The 20,399-nt window shown below is 36.0% G+C and overlaps 1 protein-coding gene across 1 annotated transcript in view; it reads left to right on the plus strand.

The window, feature by feature from the left end:
• LOC140139011 (uncharacterized) overlaps positions 1-20,319 on the plus strand; it is a 31,326-nt gene extending 11,007 nt beyond the window's left edge. The window contains exons 5-9 of the mRNA XM_072160793.1: positions 11,785-12,095; positions 12,641-12,779; positions 15,744-15,889; positions 16,894-17,155; positions 19,998-20,319. Coding sequence (XP_072016894.1) covers positions 11,785-12,095; positions 12,641-12,779; positions 15,744-15,889; positions 16,894-17,155; positions 19,998-20,254 — 1,115 coding nt within the window. The 3' untranslated portion in view covers positions 20,255-20,319. The remainder of the gene's footprint in view (positions 1-11,784; positions 12,096-12,640; positions 12,780-15,743; positions 15,890-16,893; positions 17,156-19,997) is intronic.
• Positions 20,320-20,399: the final 80 nt, after the last annotated feature.

Raw genomic sequence — 20,399 nt, forward strand, 5'->3', positions numbered from 1 at the left:
ACCACACCTTATTTCTTTGAGTTCGGAGCTATGAGCGTTGTAATTAACAAATTGTTTCCTATTTGACAAATAGCTTCTAAACCAATCAAGTACAATTCCTCTGAAGCCATAATGTTCCAGCTTATAAAGTAATATATGATGGTCTATCGTGTCAAATGCTTTTGACAAATCTAGATAAATATCAACTGTAATTTTGGAGCTTTCTACTGCACTGTTTATTTTGTCAACAAGTTCAGTAATAGCCATACCAGTTGAATGTTTTTTTCTAAAACCAAATTGTTTGTCATTTAGTATATTGTTTTTATCCATATAATTGACACATCTATTAAAAATAACTCTTTCCAAAATTTTGGAAAAACACGGAAGAATTGACACAGGTCGATAATTTGAATATAATTCTGGGTCTTCTTTTTTTATAAATGGGTATTACCTTTGCAATCTTTAAATGATCAGGGACTATACCAGTGGTTATTGATAAGTTCATAATCATAGCAAGAGGTGTACTAACTTCCTTTGCAACCTTCTTTATAATAAAATTTCCAATGTCATCATAGCCAGGACTTTTTGATTGATCAAATTGGTTGATGATTTTGATAATTTCTTCCTCTAGTACAGGAGGTAAGTATACACTGTTTTGTTCTGGATTCTCTAGATAGTCATAGAAAAGTTTACCATCATGTTTATATCAGACACAAGTTCTGGTCCAATATTAACAAAAAAATCATTAAATTTATTAGCTATGGTTTTGGGGTCAGTAGTTATATCGTTTGAGCAGTTTTTGAAGCATGACTGAACTTTAGAGGCCTTTTTTCGACCTAGTATACTATTAATAGTTGTCCAAGTTGTTTTAATATTGTCTTTCGCCTTCAGAAACTTATCATCATAATAATTTCTCTTAGATTTCCTTACCAAGGTATGCAATTTATTTCTGTATTCTTTAAATTTGGTGAACTTTCTCTCATTAGGACACCTCTTGTATTCTTTATACAGTTTGTTTTTAACATTTATACTCTTTAATAATCCTTTTGTTATCAATGGGGATAATGGGTCCTTCCTCCTGTTTGGAGTGTATTTCGTAAGAGGAAGACACTCATCATATAAGTTTTTAAAAATATTAATACATTTGTCATAATCATCATTTACATCAATACCATCAAATTCTTCATGCCATTTCACTTGAGACAGTAATTTTTATGTTTAAACAATCTAATATTTCCGTCACTGAATGTTCTCTTATTATAAGTTGTACTTGACTGTTTCTTATGATTAGTTTTTTGATTGAATTTCGAAACTAAAACAGTGGGAAAATGGTCACTTTTATGTCCGTTATAAGAATAGCTGAATTGACCGCATCTTGATTGTTAGTTAAGATATTGTCAATTATTGTTGTAGTTTCATTTGTTATTCTGGTTGGCTTAAAAATTGTGGGGATGAATGAATAGGAAAACACCATATTGATATAATCACGTGTAGGCCTGTCGATTGACGTATGCGCTCTGTATAAAACTCCAACAATAATATTTTTGTCATTTTCTTGATCAATTTCTATGAAGCAAGCTTCATAGTTGGAAGTTTCATTTGACAGATCTTTTCGCAGCTTATATTTTACATTTTCAGATACGTATAAACAAACACCACCTTTTTCACGATCTATTCTGTTAACATATTCTGTATTGTAACCAGTTAACTTATAATAATCATGTGGTTTGTTTTTAAAATGGGTTTCTGATAATCCAGTTATCGTGAAATCGTGTTTAGTTGATTTAATACACTCTTTTAGCTTTTCAAAATTTTTACTTAGACTTCTAGTATTGACGTTTAATATAGAGAAGTTATTATCTTTAGATGCTAGGGTACTTGTGCTAAATTGATCAGGCATCATAGAAGTACACGTTCTACATTTAAATTCATCCCCATCTGAATCATCAATAATATCGTTTTGATATTTAAAAGGATCAAATATCATCTTATCAAATCTTGATAGGTTTAGATCAGTTGTACAATTGGTACCAATACCTTCGTTAACAGTATCTTTACATTTCGTACATTTAGTTATGTTGTGATTAGCATGGCCCTTCTTAGAGCAAGATAAACAAAAATCAATAGGATTACTAGACATATCAACAATTTATAATTGTGAATATAACGGCGATGTTCTTGAAGCCAATCTCAGGGACTCATGCAGTCGTTACTGAACCAAAGTGAAAAACTTTCAAGAAAGCGGTAGAGCTTGCCAATACTTGAATGCAAGCAAAGGCTAATGCCCAAACCTTCATGCAGAGCACAGGTGGCCATCAGGTGCCATCACAGTCAGTCAACAAACTAGGTCAAGGTCAGCGACATCAGTTTCGCGGTCCACGCAAACCTAGCACCAGCATTGGCAACAAATCGCAACCTCAACTGGGCGAGGTAAATAAGCGCTGTTTCCGTTGTAACAAATCGGATGGACATTCACCGTCAACTTGCTTGGCATGCAAAGCAGGCCGAGTGTAATTTTTGTAAGAATAAAGGTCACATAAAAGCAGCATGTAGAAAATTCGCTAGAAAAGGTAGCTCAACCAACCATGTCACAGACAATAATAATGCTACTGGTAGTAATCCTAATGAGGGCAGTGTTCATAATATTTGTACTTGTTCAGGTAGTAATACTGATAATTATGCATATGACACTAGTTATGGTATGTACAAAGTTCAAGATACTGGTTGTAGTACTAAAAGGGTAGACCCCATTCTTGTGTCTGTGTCACTAAATGATACAAGTGTAGTCATGGAATTGGATACAGGGTTAGCAAACTGTGTGGGCCAGAGGTGGTCCCCCTGACCCCACTTGATTATACCTTGTATACATACAATCAAGAACCCCTTCAAACTTTAGGGGTAGCTCAAGTGCAAGTGGGACATAATGGTCAGAGCAAGGTCTTACCACTTATTGTTGCCAAAGGTAGGGGTCCTACTTTGTTGAGTAGATTGTGGTTAAAAGAACTACAATTAGATTGGAAACAAGTGTACAGGGTGAACACTTTGGAATCTGAGAATGTCACATCCCAACACAAACCACTCTTTTCTGGTGATTTGGGCACCTTGAAAGGTCACAAGGTGAACATTGCTGTAGAACCTGATGCACAGCCAAACTTCTGCAAAGCGAGGCCAGTGCCTTTCGCTTACAAAGCTAAAGTAGAGCATAAGCAGAATTAAGACACCTGGAACAGGATGGTGTGTTGGAACGTGTTACATTCTCAAAATGGGCTACACCAATTGTGCCCGTTGTCAAAGAATCAGGTGATATTAGAATTTGTGGAGACTACAAAGCCACTGTTAACCCTGTTTTGGTCCCTGACAAATACCCATTCCCACGTGTTGAAGAGTTATTTGTTAAGATTTCTGGTGGTAAGACATTTAGTAAGCTAGATTTAAGTCATGTGTATAACCAGTTAGAGTTGGATGAAGCATCGCAGGAATTGTGCACCATTAATACACATCTAGGCCTCTTTCGGCTAATGAGGCTCCCTTTTGGTATCGCATCGGCGCCCTCGGTATTCCAGCGTGTCATGAACATACCATTCACTTGTTGCTTCTTGGATGATGTGCTGGTGAGCGGTGCTACTGAAGCAGAGCACAAACAAAACTTGGAGAAAGTTTTGTCGCGACTCGAAGAGGCGGGACTTCACTTACGCGAGGACAAGTGCACATTTTTCGCACCAGAAGTGACGTACCTGGGGCACCGCATTTCGGCTGCCGGGTTGCAGCCCACAAATGGCAAACTAGACGCGATATCAAAGGCACATGAGCCGACCAATGTCACTCAATTGAAGTCCTATTTAGGACTCCTCAATTATTATTATGGAAAGTTTCTGCCACGGTTGTCCACAGTGCTTGCCCCCCTCCACAAGTTGCTACACAAAGACTGTGTATGGAGGTGGGGCAAGCCCCAACAGGACGCGTTTGCAACTTGCAAACAGATGCTAGCATCAGCGGACGTCCTAGTCCACTATGATGTTGCTAAGGACTTACTAGTCTCATGCGACGCCAGCCCGTATGGAGTCGGGGCGGTGCTGGCTCACACAGATGCAGATGGAACAGAGCATCCTATCGCGTATGCTTCCCGCACGCTAACGCCAGCAGAAAAGAACTACTCGCACCTAGACAAAGAAGGGCTAGCTGTGAAGTATTTTCATCAATACCTTTATGGAAGACATTTCAGTATCACCACCGACCACAAGCCTTTGCTAGGTTTATTTGGTGAAGCACGAGCGATACCCTATATGGCGTCATCACGTTTGCAGCATTGGAGTCTCACACTCTCTGCATATCTATACAAATTGCAGTATCGACTAGGTGTAGCAAACTCCAATGCTGATGCCTTCAGTAGACTGCCTTTGCCTCCAAAGGGTGGAGGTATGCGTACGCCAGAACCAGCTGATTATGTTCTGGTTTTTGACATAATGGAATCTACACCTGTAAATGCTGACAAAATCAGACTATGGACAAACCGAGACCCTGTGCTAGCTAAAGTAAAAGACTATGTACAGAATGGATGGCCATGCTCAATTCCCCATGATGATGAGCAGCTCAAACCCTACTTTCATCGTCAGGATGAGTTGAGTCTGCACGACGGTTGTATTATGTGGGGCTCTCGCGTGGTAGTTCCACCCCAAGGTCGCCAGTATATCACAGAATAACTGCATGATACACACCCTGGTATTTCGCGTATGAAATCCTTGGCTCGCGGTTTTGCCCTTAATTGACAATGATCCCGAAGCGATGGTTCGACGTTGTGACAGCTGCCAAGTTAATCGCAAATCACCGCCAAGTGCACACTTACATCTATGGCAATGGCCGCAAGAACCGTGGTCCAGAATACACATTGATTTTGCTGGCCCATTTCTTGGACACAATTTCTTGGTAATTGTCGATGCCCACAGCAAGTGGTTGGATGTGCAAATTATGTCTTCGATAACCTCTTCAGCCACTATTGACACGCTTCGCAGAGTCTTCGCCACGCATGGACTACCCAAGACCATGGTTTCGGACAATGGCACCGCATTCACTAGTGCGGAATTCGCAGATTTCCTCAAACAAAATGGAATTAAGCATGTGCGCTCAGCACCTTTCCATCCAGCGACAAACGGACTTGCCGAACACGCAGTCCAAACTTTCAAAGACGCTATGAAGAAAATGAATGACAAGTCATCACTTGAAACCAAAATTGCAAGGTTTCTAATGAAATATAGAGTCACTCCCCACACGACTACTGGTCAGTTCTCCTCTGAATTACTAATGAAGCGTACAATTCGTTCACGATTGGATTTGGTACGCCCAGATTTGCAGAAGCGTGTCCATGAGAAGCAATTTGGACAAGCACACAACCATGATATGCATGCAAAAGAGCGTGAATTTCAAATTCAAGATGCAGTTTTTGCTCACAATTATGCAGCTAGAGGTCCAAAATGGCTCCCAGGTCACGTCATTGCTAAAACTGGCCCAGTTTCCTACAAAGTGAAGCTGACTGATGGTCGTGTGTGGAAGCGTCATGTTGACCAGATCCGTAAGCGTTACAGTAACATGCAAAATCCCCCACAGGCTGAACCAAAGTTAGATGTATTTCTGCCTCCATGTGATGTACTTCTTGACGGGGCAGAAGTTGTAAATGAGCAGCCTGATGGTAACCAAGGTAACCAACCAAATGTTGGTAATGAACAGGGTGAATTGCGCAGATCACAAAGGCAAATCAATCCCCCTGTCAGGTATGGTTTTGAATAACATTTTTTAAGCTCAAAACAGAGTACCAAAATGGAAGCAAAATGTAAAGACTTGATTTTGTTTTACCGTTGCACATAAAACATCAAATTTTCATATTTTATGTTTTGGGTTTCCTTTTCTGAAAGAAAGCAGAATCCAAATTGAACCCAAAAGTGTTTGTTTGTTTTTTTTGATCAAATTAAAGGTAATTTTCCAAATTCTTGTGTATCAGTGGTTTAAAATAGTACTGAACATCAAATTTCAGTCATGGACTCAAATACTGTACTCCAAATGAAACAAGTTGTAGTTGTGTGAAATTTTCACTTTATTCACATTGTACTTTCTTGTCATCTATTTACAATGTGTCAGGTACAACTACATGTATGGAGTAACTGCCACTGGAAATAATTGTGTTTCTTAATCATTCACAATCTGTGTTGTATAATTAAGGTTTCCCAGTACATGTAGTATGCTACTTGTAGTTGGACACAAATCTTTTCCCCATCGTTAGTTAACATGGTATACAATTACAAGGTGTAAGAAAAAAGTGAAACCAAACTTTAGGGGACTTGTGTACATGTAGTTTCACAGGTAGTTTGTTGTTCTATTGTTGCATAAAGCAAAGTTAACATGTTTGGTAGTTAAATGACTAGTAAACCAAGGGTGGAGGAGTGTAGTAAAGCTTAAGATAGATATTCGTGTAGCAGCCGATAAAGTTAGTGACAGCCCGTCACCCACTCAGGTCATAGGTTAATTAAGGAAAGTTCGTCCTCTGATAAACATGGCGTGGTACTGAATGAAACGATAATAACACTGCTGAACTAAATATATGTTTGTCACCGCATTCTTCTTTCATCCTCATTGGCCACTTCATATTTGGGTTTACCACAGCTAAGGTTAAGGCACCTTAGCCCCAGGTAAGGATCGTAAACCCCGGATAAGGCCGTCTAAACCACAGATAAGATAAGATTTAGGCAAAATTCTGCATTTTAGTCGTGGTTATTTTTTAATTTTGGCGGCCATCTTGGGATCTTAAGGACCTGTGCTGTTTTAGATTATTCCAATGGATTTCTAGACCCTGTAAAAATGAGTATAGACACCAGAATCATACTTCTAGGACTTTTTGCACCCGAGATATAGCCAAATTAATTTTCACTGGCGGCCATTTTGAAATTTTGGCAGCTATCTTGGAATGATATGTCCTAGGCTGTTGTAAATGACTTTATTGGATTCCTTGACCCTGAGAACATGGGTATAGACATCAGAATCGTGCTGCTGGGTGCCTCTCTGACCAATTTATGGTGATTTTAATGGATTTTGGCGGCCATTTTGAAAAACGCCCTCTAGCAAGAGTTTCCCACACTTTTCGATGGTGCATACCCCTCTCATTTTATTCAGCGTCCTCAAATCTATAAAGAAACACCTTCAAAATTTACATCAATTGGAATTACTCTGGCTCAAAAATTTGATAATGTAAATAATAGTGATGATGATTCATGTAAAAATGTTACTAATGATGAATGTAATGATAATGATGTATCTAGTAATTTTAATTTTGGTTTTATTACTCTTTTGTATTTGACGGAATTTGTAATTTTTCAAATAAGAAATCCTCTGGTCTTGATAATTTCAATGTGAAACTCTTGAAACTTTCTGCACTAAGTATTTGTGACTCTCTTGCCTATATATGTAATCTTTCATTGTACACTTCTATATTTCCTTCTGATTGGAAACTTGCAAAAGTCACACCTATTTATAAAGATGGTGACAAATCAGATGTAAGTAAATATAGACCTATCTCCGTATTATGTATAATTTCTAAGATTCTGGAACGTGCTGTCCATGACCAATTGTATTCTTATTTATCTAAACAAGGTAGTCTTCACCCATCTCAATCTGGTTTTAGGAGTAACCACTCAACCACTTCCACTACAACCCTTCTTGATACCTCTGACTACATTCTTAAAAAAACACCTTTTAAAAGGGATGTACCGGCAAAAGGATGAATTACAATGAGTAAAATCAGATTTCTTTTTTTTTTAATATAAATATATACAGTAAACATCATTTTTATGTGTAAAGATTATGGTTGTTTGAACAATTTGAGCCAAATTCCATTTGTTGCTATTCTCTCAAAATCAGTCTTTACGTTGTTACATAAATTTGAAATAAGATGACATAAATTCCAAACATTTGGTACCAAATGTGATCCCTTCTACATCCTTAAGAATTTCGGAAGCTAATTCATCAGCAATTTTGCTCATGGTACACCGTACCCTGTTTTGTATTTTTCTCTCACACTATACTTACGTTAAAACTGTCTATAATTGTGATTGCACTAATGAAATTTGTAAAAGCAAACAACATTCGCATCTTTTACTATAGCTTAATTCATAACAATCTGGTTTTGAAAATTTAAACACACAGAATATTAAACACTATATCAAGAATAATTATATATTTTTGGAATATATTAACAACAAATATATATTATAGCTATTGTATTAATTTTGTTAGCATGGTTAAAGACTAGTGATATACGTAGGAACATAATTCGTTACATCTGCACTAAAGCTCCATTTTTCTGATTTATTTCATCATTATTATAGACCTAAATATATGAAGTTAATCAACTTATCAAAAGAAAGTAATTGTTTATCATGTGTGCAAATAGCTTTTGATAGCAGACTTTTGATTAAGGGCATAACATATACACCCTCTTCTATCCTGACATCTAATTATTTTCCTGTGAAACTCCTAAATGTAGAACCAATTGTCCTGCCAGTTATTCTCTCCCACCAATTGCCAATTAATTTTCATGTGTAAGTTTTCTGGAATAGGCCTAGATGTGTAATCACATCAAAACATTTTCAAGATCATTAGCAAGATCTGCTAGATAACCTTGACCCTGCTTGAAAAGCACTATCCACTATGACCACACACTGATTTATACTCTAATAAGGTCAATGTGCATGGTAAGAGGACCAGCGAATTTGCCAAATTTTCAATTTAGAAAGAAAGTTCCTAAAATATATACTGATTTTACCTTAGTAATGCAAAATCAACACAAAACATCTTTTGTCTTCACACACCAATTTTGGTACTTCTCTTTGCCTTGACAACTTGATCATTTTTTGACAATATTTTCTGCTTTGTTCATACACTATCTAATAGAAAGTTAGAAACAACAACAAACTTGAACCAAATAATAAGTACCGGCCAGCTGTGGCTGGCCGGTACAAAAACATGAATGATAGAAAATTAACGGGTGCAATTTTCCTGGATCTCAAGAAGGCTTTTGATACCATCAACCATAGTCGTTTAATTAACAAATTAAAGCAATGTGGTATTTCTGGCTCATGTCTAAAGTGGTTTATATCTTATCTCAGTAATAGGTCTCAAGCTGTTAACATTTCCTCTATTATGTCTGACTTTAAAGATGTGAATATTGGTATTCCGCAAGGTACAATCTTGGGGCCTTTATCATTTTTCATATTTGTACATTCATTTCCAAACTCTGTAAACTGTAAAACTATAATGTATGCAGATGACACAACTCTTATTTGTAGTTCTAATGATGCAGCAACTCTTCAAGCAGAATTAAATGAACATTTGTCAAATGTTGCCTCTTGGTTGAATGAAAATAATCTCACCTTGAATATCAAGAAAACAAAACTCATGATTTTTGGTACTAGTTATATGCTGAATACATTTGATGACATTGATGTTGATAAAGAGTTGATAAATTTAAGTATCTTGGTGTTGTATTTGATCAATTATTATCTTGACAAATGAACATTTGTCAAATGTTGCCTCTTGGTTGAATGAAAATAATCTCACCTTGAATATCAAGAAAACAAAACTCATGATTTTTGGTACTAGTTATATGCTGAATACATTTGATGACATTGATGTTGATAAAGAGTTGATAAATTTAAGTATCTTGGTGTTGTATTTGATCAATTATTATCTTGACATGAACATGTAAACCATCTCTCTTCTAATATCTCAAAACGTATTGGCATTATTCGTAGACTGAAATATTATCTCCCAAATGATACCGTTAAAATGCTTGCCAATGCCCTTGTCATGCCACACTTTGACTATTGTAGTCCTGTTTGGACAAATTGCATAAACTCTCTTTCAACTTCACTTCAAGTACATCATAATAGACTTGCTCGTATTCTTTTATCAGCGGATATAAGAACACCTATTAAAGACATGGTGGATTCTCTTAAGGTTACTGCCTCTTTTGAGGTTTTGAGCAAAAAAATGGGATGATTTTGCCACATTAAGTATCAAATTTGGCCCAGAAATAATCATCGGAAAAATAAAAGTTATACCTCATCTTAAAGGTAAAGGTTTATATATTATTATTTTTCCATTGCCATTTTAATTTTCAGACTCTGATTGGGACTGGGAGTGAATGAACTGGGTCATTGATTATAGCACTCACTATTTTTTTTTTTGACCAGTCATTTCATCAATTTTCCTCATTCCGATTTCTAAACCATATTGTAGTCATCTATAAAACATCCCATAATAACATTCTTGCTATTCAGTTTTGATATTTCTACTTCAGAAATAAGATTACAAGTTGTAGAAAACCTAAATTTACGACTGAAATTTGTATTTTTCAAAAATTTCTTAATGAGTCTAGCTTTCATAGCTTGTTTAAATTATTTTCAAAAAAATTTACTTTGCAAGATATGGTGCGTATCTTCGCTACATGTGCATACTCGAATTTGGGGATTACGATCAGCCAATTTCGAAATATCAATTTTTTTAGACGGTATGGTCAACACTTTTTAAGCTTTTACACGATTCAGAGATACGGTCAATTGCGTAACATTTCCTTCAATTCTATGTTACTTATTTGACAAAGTGTCAAACGAAATTCGCCCTCATAAGCCACGACAAGGCCCGGTTGCTTGTGTACTTTGCTACTCAAAATCAAATGACTGCAACTGGTTAAATTCCTGATTTTCCTGGCAAGTAATTGGTGCATACCATGGAACTTTTAATAAATGGACCTCACGCAATACAATCGGAGTTTGTTTTCATTAGCAACGGGAGACAAAATAGGGTGAAATTACACATTAGCACTTTTTTTCAGGATTCATGTTATTTTATATGAAGGGTATGTATGTCTTCTTGTCAAAAAAAAAAAAAAAATTCCCTATGTCAAGGTCATGACCCAAGAGCATGTACCCTTAACTGGGATAAACTTCATACAAGATGGGAGAATCAACTTTTGACTATTGTGTTCAAGTGTCTTACCCATAATGCACCATCATATTTATTTTCTCAATTTTCTTATATGCAATCTCTTCATACTCATGGTACTAGAAGCCAAACTTTCAATTCTCTTGTCATTCCAAAATGGAACATAAATCCTGGTAAGAGAACTTTTCACTACAGATCATGTTACGCTTGGAATAGACTCCCCCAAGACACCCGTGGAAACTTTGATTCTATGGCCGTTCATACTTTTAAAAACTGTATTTCAAAATTGTGATTTGACTTAATTATTTGATTTATTGAATTCCACAAATTTAAATAATTTTTTGTCTTTTACTCCCTATTTGATTGTAAAACTTGTACAATGTTATTCTATTACTGTATAATGTAATTATTACTTGACCTGATGTACAATGTAAATACTGTATTTAAGTAACTTTTGCTTCCATGCATTGCTTATCAACTTCTTTTATTATATTGTGTGCTGTAAATTGTCACTCAGGGCCCCCTTGGAGATCAGTACCAGTTACTGAAGGGGCTACCCTGGTTAAAGAAAGAATAAATAAATAAATAAATACATGTATGATGTACCCTACTATAAGTCCTATTGTTTTTAATTCCCCATTCGACAGATATGCCTTGCTGATAAACTCGCATTGTGCTATTCCAGTTGAAATCCATACACCCATGGAAGATATGACCTTCAAATAGAGTCGCCCATTCAGGAAACCCCATTTGATATTAACACCCCCTGTGTGAACGATTAATGTCATGTCTTCTATTGCATTTATTCATCTTCATTAGACATTTGTCTGGATCAACTTGGTATGGAGGATGAACGAATTCAAGACGGTCAGATCACAGTGTCCAGTTATATAAACCCGGATCACAGCCCTTATCATGCAAGACTTGGTAATGCCCTGCAATGGTGTGCCTTCAATCTTAACATTTACCAGTGGATCCAAGTAGAGCTAATCGCCGTAATGTGGATTAGAGGAGTGATGATTCAAGGGAGAGATGGATACGACCAATGGGTGACCAAATTCAAAGTGTTGTATGGATTCGATGCTTTAGAGTGGATGTACATTCAGTTGCCTAGTAACCAGACACACATGGTATGAAATACAACAATTAAAAGGGCATTTCGTGATCCACAGCCTCATCCCCCCACTTTTCTCCAAAAAAATTGAGATTTTTATATCACTGGAAACCTCTGGCTATACACATAATCATGCATAACTCGCAAACGCAATATCGGAATCAACTGACATTATGGGAATATGCTTTTTTCGTGGATATGTACTGAAAAATGTCATAAAAAGAGGATGCTATGATCACGAAATACTCCTTTAATGAAAATATAACAAAATTGCGTTGTGAGTGCAATAACTTCGTAATGGTTGGAAATTACTTTTTTTGCATAGTGGGGATTTGAAATGAAATATGGTAGATTTGCTATATCCATTTTATAAGTATTTTATTTTATTGATTTTGAGTGATATATCTCATCCTCTTTGGGCAACTATCATGACTATTTCTGAGATGTTAAATAAAATCATTAGGCGGAGATGCCCTATTTAGCGTTAGCTTTAGACAGTACTTTATTTTCACCTGACTTGACTAATGGCTTGGTACACCCTGGATATCTTTTTCTGTTTAGGTTTTTGATGGCAATACTGACCAGAACACTGTAGTCACCAAATTGTTTCCTTCGCGTGTTCGTGCAACTGTCATACGGATACAACCCATTGAGTGGCAACTTCATATCTGCATGCGTTTTGACCTCTTAGGATGCGAAGGTAAGCCAACGAATGACTGTATCACTAGGATCCACAACATGCTTATCTTAGTCATCTATCAGGGCACAGTTCTTTAACCCCAATATATTTGTACATTCATTGAATGACCTTTGACAATTTGGGCACACAAACTCATACTCTGCAACTTGAGGTCAAATTTTGCACTATGATTGTTTAATTGAGGTTATTCTACTATGCCATTGGGATGAGGCCATTGTGGTCCATAGTGTATACTACAGATATGAAACTCAACTTATATCAAGCAAAATCAGTCGAAAGTCGGAAATATTGATTTTAAGATATAACTAAACAAAGAAAATATTTCCTTTTGTTTCCTATTGTTTTGGAAACTCTTTAACTGCTCATATCTTTTGAATTGGTTGTCCAACTTCAATGCGGTTTACTGCCAAATGTCGCTTTGCAAAATAATGTTTGTTATAAACCAAGAAGAAACTGAATAGTATTGATTATGGCTTTCAGACTCATTTTGCTTGATTTTATCCGACTTACTTGACTTATATTCATTCATCGTCATTTATTCATCATTTATTTCCATATCAAATAAATACATAATTACATACATCGAAATCAGACATTATTAAATTATCAAAATACATCAAAATCAGAAAAATAACTTAATTACAACAATGAACAAGACATGTTATGGAGAAGGCTGGAAGGTCAAATAGGGCTGTAAAATGCCTTCCCCTATAGGGGTAGAAACAAAAACAAACAAAAAATATTTAAAAAACAAAGCCAAGTAGTACAGCTACGGAACAAGACAAGGACGGGGCTCAAAGAAATTTATAAACCATAGGTTAAATTTGTTTTAAGTGCTCAAAAGAGAAAAATATCAAACGTAAGTTCAAGTTGAAATTAGCTTTTGCTTTAATTGATTACGGAAATGTTTAACTGTCAATGTAGATTGCTTAAATTCATTTTCCAGTGTATTCCAAAGATAGGGACTGCTAGTACGAACAGAATGATCCGAAAATGTTTTCTTATTTTTAGTTAGATTGTAGTTGTTACAGTGTCTTGTCGAATAGTTGTTATCAGACCGTTTCTTATTAATATTGAAATGAGAAAGGTAGCTCATTCACGGCGTATCTATACATAAAAACACCCAATTCGAAATAAATCATAAAAACCGGGTGTCTAAGTTAATTGGACAGACAGTAGTATAGACCCTCAAGATCACTGCTAGGGGGTAGTTGACTCAAATTGTAGGGCACGTTTTTCGCTAGAGGTCACGAAGGTCACACAGGGGTGAAAAACTAAAAATGCTTCGATCGTGTTGAAAGATTACTCGTCAAGATTACACCCAAATCAACGTTTGGGAGGTTTATGGACGCGTGCCATTTTTTTTTTGGGGGGGGGGCGAATTTAATTTCATTTTTGGTAGGGGATTTAGAGGGTCCCTAGACCAAAAGTCAAGTGCTGCAATCATTCGTGGTTGATTTTTTAAAATAATTGGAAACAACTTTCATATGGTCATCGGCTTTTCATCCTAGTATACACGAGTGATGCAGTTACGGAGCGATGCAGAACATCTGTGTAAGAGATTATTGTTTACGTTTTATTTTCATCTCTGAAAAAAGTGTCCCGTCATTAGTTTTTCACCTCTAGGTCTATAAAATGTATACAAAGTTAGGTTTTAATAACAGGCATAGAAATGTTGCTTTTTGCTCCGTGATTCCTTTTTTGTGAAGAAGGCACTAGCCTAAATGTCCGTATTTCTGCATGTAATGAACATAACTCTGTACTCCCCCGGGGAGATGATGTGTTTTGCGACACTTATACCCCCCTGGAATAGTGCATGATGGGAAGAAGGGATAAAGGACTGTAGCCATTTATGATCCCGGCGGACAAGTAGAGCAGGCACAAAATGCTTTCAAGTGCCTTTTTTTAAATATCAAATTGACAATCCCAAAATGTTTGAAACAAACAAACAAACTTTCAAATGTTTCAGTTTGGAATGAAACATGGTCTTGTTCATAGGAATAAGTAATGAATAATGACTCCTACCATCCCTGCCCGACTGACCTGAATTTCCTTTCTGATCGTTCAATAAAGCAACGTCATAGGCTATGAATATCTATGAGCAAAAAAAAAGGCAAAGTGGCACCCTCCGTTAGCCAAAAATTGTCAAAAAAAAATGCTTATTCTATAAGACATTAAATGTCAGTTTTATTGGTAATTATGAATAAGACACTATAGGTTTCATATGAACCCAGCAAACACAAAAACGTTTTAAAAACGTTTTAAATAAGTTATTTTTTGGATTTTGGTTTAGGTAAAAACGTTTTTATAACATTAAAATGTCGGGATATATAAAGGTCATGATAATGTTTTAAAACGTTTTGTATGAAAACACACTGCAACAATATTTTTAAATGTAAGTTCTAAAAATGTTATTGTAAACTATTTTTGCAAACATTTTTGCCAAATATTGTGTCAAAACTTAAATAACGTATAAATAAAATATTTGAACCCAGGAAACACAGAAATGTTCTTAAAATGTTTTTTTCAAAACCTTTTAATAACATTTAAATGTCGGGTTATATAAAGGTCATGAAAATGTTTTTAAAACATTATTATTGAAAATATTTTGGGCAAACATTTTTCGCAAAATATTTTTTCAACCCCAAAATAACATTCTGTTTGGAATGTTTTGTATCAAATTTCCAAGAATCTTTTTGTAATGTTATTAAAACGTTTTTATTCCCTTCATATAACCCGACATTTAAACGTTTTCTGTAAAACATTTTTGTTTGCTGGGTAGTAGATTATCAAAAAATGTTTTCTAAGGTTATGAAAACGTTTTATACTCTTAATATACCCTTTATATAACCCGACATTTAAACGTTTTCTGACAACCTTTTATAACCTTTTGCGAATGATATCGAAAACGTTTTGTGTTTGCTGTGAAACTTAAAAGTAGCCAAGGTACCTTTTCTTTTCCAGCACCTCAAGATTGTTATGAGATTTTGAATACATATGGAAGGACCACGAGTGGTATTTATTGGATATATCCCATTATAAATGGTACCTCTAAACCAAATCATATGCAAGTATGGTGTGACATGGATACAGATGGGGGAGGCTGGACGGTGAGTAAATGTTCTTGTTATGTATAGGCATTTCAATGTAGATTCATGAATAATATATCTCTCAATTTTCACATTTCAAGATTATAATTTGACCATCAAACAATAATATATTATGGCAAATAAATAGGGAATGGCTTGTAGATTGAGAGAAAATATTCGGGAAATATTAAATTTAATACAAATCATATTCATATAAAAGAGTTTGCAATATTCCATACGCATTGCAATTGATACTTTCCTATGTACATTCCGCACACACAGGTCGGATTATATAAAGTGTATAAAACATTTAAATAACATTCAAAAATCGTTTTTGAAAACAATGTGCAAAATGCTTTTAAGTGTTGACAAAATATATTGCAAAACAAATTTTGCCAATAAATATTTTTGCAGTAACTTTTTGACACTGTTTTTAAAACTTTGTTGTGATGTTTGTTCATATAAATGTTTTGGAAATTGTTTCATGACCTTAAAATAACCCGACATTTAAATGTCATTTAAACATTTTTGTGTTTGCCGGGTAGCGATTTTGTTAATACCAAAATAAGTTCAAACATTCCCCAAATATGACACCATAATCATGATAATGTGAGCGTGCCCTGGCGAATTGGGAACTTCTGCCTATGTACCAAAATGGATGGAAGAAAATTACTATCTGAATTTAAGTTGATATAACTTAGACAATTTCACAATAATAAAATGAACATCATGGATTTTAATGTAGAAACCTGAACATCATGCCCTCATTGTCATTTTGGATGGTTGCCTCTCTCGGCTAGGGTGCTGGGTTAAATATTTTATCGCTAAAAGGAGCGCAAAGGCTATATCTATGATAAAGGGAGGGGTACACGGGTAACACAATCATGCGCAAGGATAGAGCTATGACTATGATAAAGGTAGGTGTGCACCAGTGACACAGGCTCCACCCTTCCCAAACTGCGCTTTTAATGATATTTCACTTTGTGGTAACTTAATTTCTTAATAACTTCGATATCTAATGCCAGGTGTTTCAGAGACGTGTTGATGGTTCAGAAAATTTTTACCTTTACTGGTCAGATTATAAGGCTGGATTTGGTAGCCTTGCAGTAGAACATTGGCTTGGTAATGATAACATCTATGCCTTAGTTAACAATGGCAAGACCTACGAGTTGCGGTTAGACTTATATGACGGCTCTGAGTATGCGTATGACTTGTATGAGTCATTTATCATCACGGACGAGGCGAGTGATTATACAATGACGATTGGAGCAGATATTGGCGGAGAAGGTAAGAGGAAGTGAATCTGGGGACTGCTCTATAATCCGAAGGTTCTATAATCCGAAGGTTCTTTAGTCCGAAGGTTCGCTAGTCCGAACATGTGTTCATAGCATTCGCTAGTCCGAATTTTAAAAGAGGTTCTCTAGTCCGAAAAAATTTGAAAAGAGGTTCTTTATTCCGACGGTTCTTTATTTCGAAGGTTCTATAGTCCGAATTTTAAAAACGGTTCTCTAGTCCGAATATGAAAATAGGCTCTTTAGTCCGAATTTAAAAAAGGGTTCTATCGTCCGAATATAGAAATAGGCTCTATAGTCCGAATTTTAAAAAGGGTTCTATAGTCCGAATATAGAAACAGTCTCTATAATCCGAATTCAAAAAAGGGTTCTCTAGTCCGACATTGCAGAACGGTTCTATAGTCCGAAACGGATACCGTGTCTTTAGTCCGAATCAGTAAAAAGGTTCTATAGTCCGATTTTTTAAAACATTAACAATTACTGCGCCCTCCAGCTAGATAATACTAAAGCAGAGTTTAACTAATTTGTTTAAATGACTAAATTTGTTTAAATGTTTAAAAAAAGCCGCAGCATTTACATGACGGGATCGGGATGGCGCTATGAAAATTTGAACTCGACAATACTCGAATACATCGTAGAGTATTACTGGTATATAGTTTTATAATGGAAGTAAAAACAGATAAAAATTAAGAAAATATCACCAGAATAAAAATGAACGTCAATGTACGCTACGGAAAATATCCAGAGAAACCAACAATGTTGAACTTTAGCGGATTTGCATTTAACAATTGATGATTTGATACTGAAACAAATGATAAAAATAAAATTCGGACTATAGAACCCGTTTACCAATTCGGACTAAAGAACACGGTATCCGTTTCGGACTATAGAACCGTTTTGCAATTTCGGACTAGAGAACCTTTTTTTAAATTCGGATTATAGCACCTATTTCTATATTCGGACTAGATAACCTTTTTTTAAATTCGGACTATAGAGCCTATTTTCATATTCGGACTAGAGAACCGTTTTTAAAATTCGGATTAAAGAACCTCTTTTATTATTCGGATTAGGGAACCTTTTTTAAAATTCGGACTATAGAAACTTCGAAATAAAGAACCGTCGGAATAAAGAACCTTCGTAATAAAGAACCGTCGGATTAAAGAATCTTCGGAGTAAAGAACCGTCGGAATAAAGAACCGTCGGACTATAGAGCTTCCACCGTGAATCTTAGGCACGTATGGATTACACGTACAGGCGGTCGATTGAGGCCAAACATACACTTTTTTGTTGTTGGCCCAAGTAGGTAACTCAAATAGCCATTAGCTATATCACATCCCAGAGGTGTTAACCTGCGAAAATAACAGGGACCAACAAGAATACAATAAGTACACTGGAACGAGTGATGAAAATCACTATGCACATAGGCAGGAAAACTGAACCAAACAGGGAACAACAATTATAGGCAGGACCATGACACTTGTAATCAATCGTGTATAAAAGTGACGTCACTTCACGGCAGTTTGATTGAATGTTGCTGGAGATTTTGGTACACATAGTAACGCTTAGCCTAAATTTTACGTAGGTGTGCACGATAATGTTGTGCGTACTACCTCAATAGTGAAATAGACTTATTTCGTATTTTGATTGACAGTTTTGTACACCAAATTTCTCCAAGATAGCGAACAACAACTGCCATTAATTTGGACCCCTTTTTGGCAAATATGTAGATTATTTAGCAAATGTCCTAATAGCCCAGCAAACACAAAAACGTTTTAAAGTTATATTTTGGCTTTTGGTTTAGGCATGTTTTTGGCATGTTATTAAAACGTTTTTATACCCTTTATATAACCCGATATTTAAACGTTTTCTGTAATACATTTTGTGTTTGCTGGGCAGTAGATTATCAAACAATGTTTTTTAATGTCATGAAAACGTTTTATACCCTTGATATACCCTTTATATAACCCGACATTTTAAACGTTTTCTGACCACCTTTTGTAACCTTTTGTGAATGATGTCGAAAGCGTTTTGTGTTTGCTGGGAGGGGCATCGGTGCAAATATTTCTCTTTTTTCGCATATTAAGCTATCACTTCAGCTACTTGGTTTTTTTTTAAAATATGATAGTAATGGAATGAACCGGCCAAATGTTCTTAATTTTAGATTTTTTACAAAACGACAAAAATATACGTCACCTCTTCTTCCACAAGTCAATCTCATACTCAAGACATACCACCACAAGCATGATTATGCATTGAGTATTTGACTGACTTAATATAGTATTATTCCTCGAGAAACCTTGATATAAGTTTGATGGCCAAAAATGAACACATAAGTTTAAATCAAACAGCAGAAACTACATGGCCAGTTCAAATTGAACAACATGAGACCAGGCTTAAACAGTAAAGATTGCAGCTAGCTCAGGGGCAGATTTAGACAAGCGCACCCGGCGCGCGCCCTCTCTAATTTTTGCAGAGCGGCGCCTGACTCTGTGTATTTTTGCAGAGCAGCGCCTGACTTTGTGTGGGCGCCGAGCCACCGTGGCAGCGGCGGTGGCTCGCCCCTCGTATTGAAAATCCCTGGATCCGCCCCTGTAGCTGGTAACTTCTTGGTCGGGGTGGTAACTTTTCCAGAGTTACTAACCCGACCTGGCTGGTATTCATGTGTCATGCAGACATGATGATAATGATCATGGTGCTCGCACAAGTAACCAAACTTTGTGTAAAATGTGAAAAAAAAGCACACAAACATAACAAATCAACAAACTTTAACAAGAAACGTATTTGACCTAAATCACGCGATTAGAAGTCACATTATTACTTATGCTTGTTTTCCTCAGCGGGCGATTCATTCCATTTTCAGAATAACCAGGCTTTTACAACACGTGATGTAGATAATGATGTGTCGCATAATAATTGTGCCCAAGTAACCAAAGGTGGTTGGTGGTACAGGAACTGTCATCTAGCGAACCTGAATGGATTATATCGCAATGGATCTTATTCTTCTGGCTATGCTAACGGTATGGACTATAAGTCATGGAAGGGTATTCGGTATTCATTAACTGCAACGGAGATGAAGGTGCGACCAGCTCTTTAAAATTAATGATATGGATATTGGTATATTTTTATCAGTGGAAGTTCTACTTGGCGCATTTTACGACCCATTAGACTCCGATTTGATTTGATTAAACTTAATTAATCCGCGAACCAGCAAAAGTATTGGATCAGAAATGGTGTTAAAT

This window comes from Amphiura filiformis, chromosome 18, assembly GCF_039555335.1.
Source record: "Amphiura filiformis chromosome 18, Afil_fr2py, whole genome shotgun sequence".
Classification (NCBI taxonomy): domain Eukaryota; kingdom Metazoa; phylum Echinodermata; class Ophiuroidea; order Amphilepidida; family Amphiuridae; genus Amphiura; species Amphiura filiformis.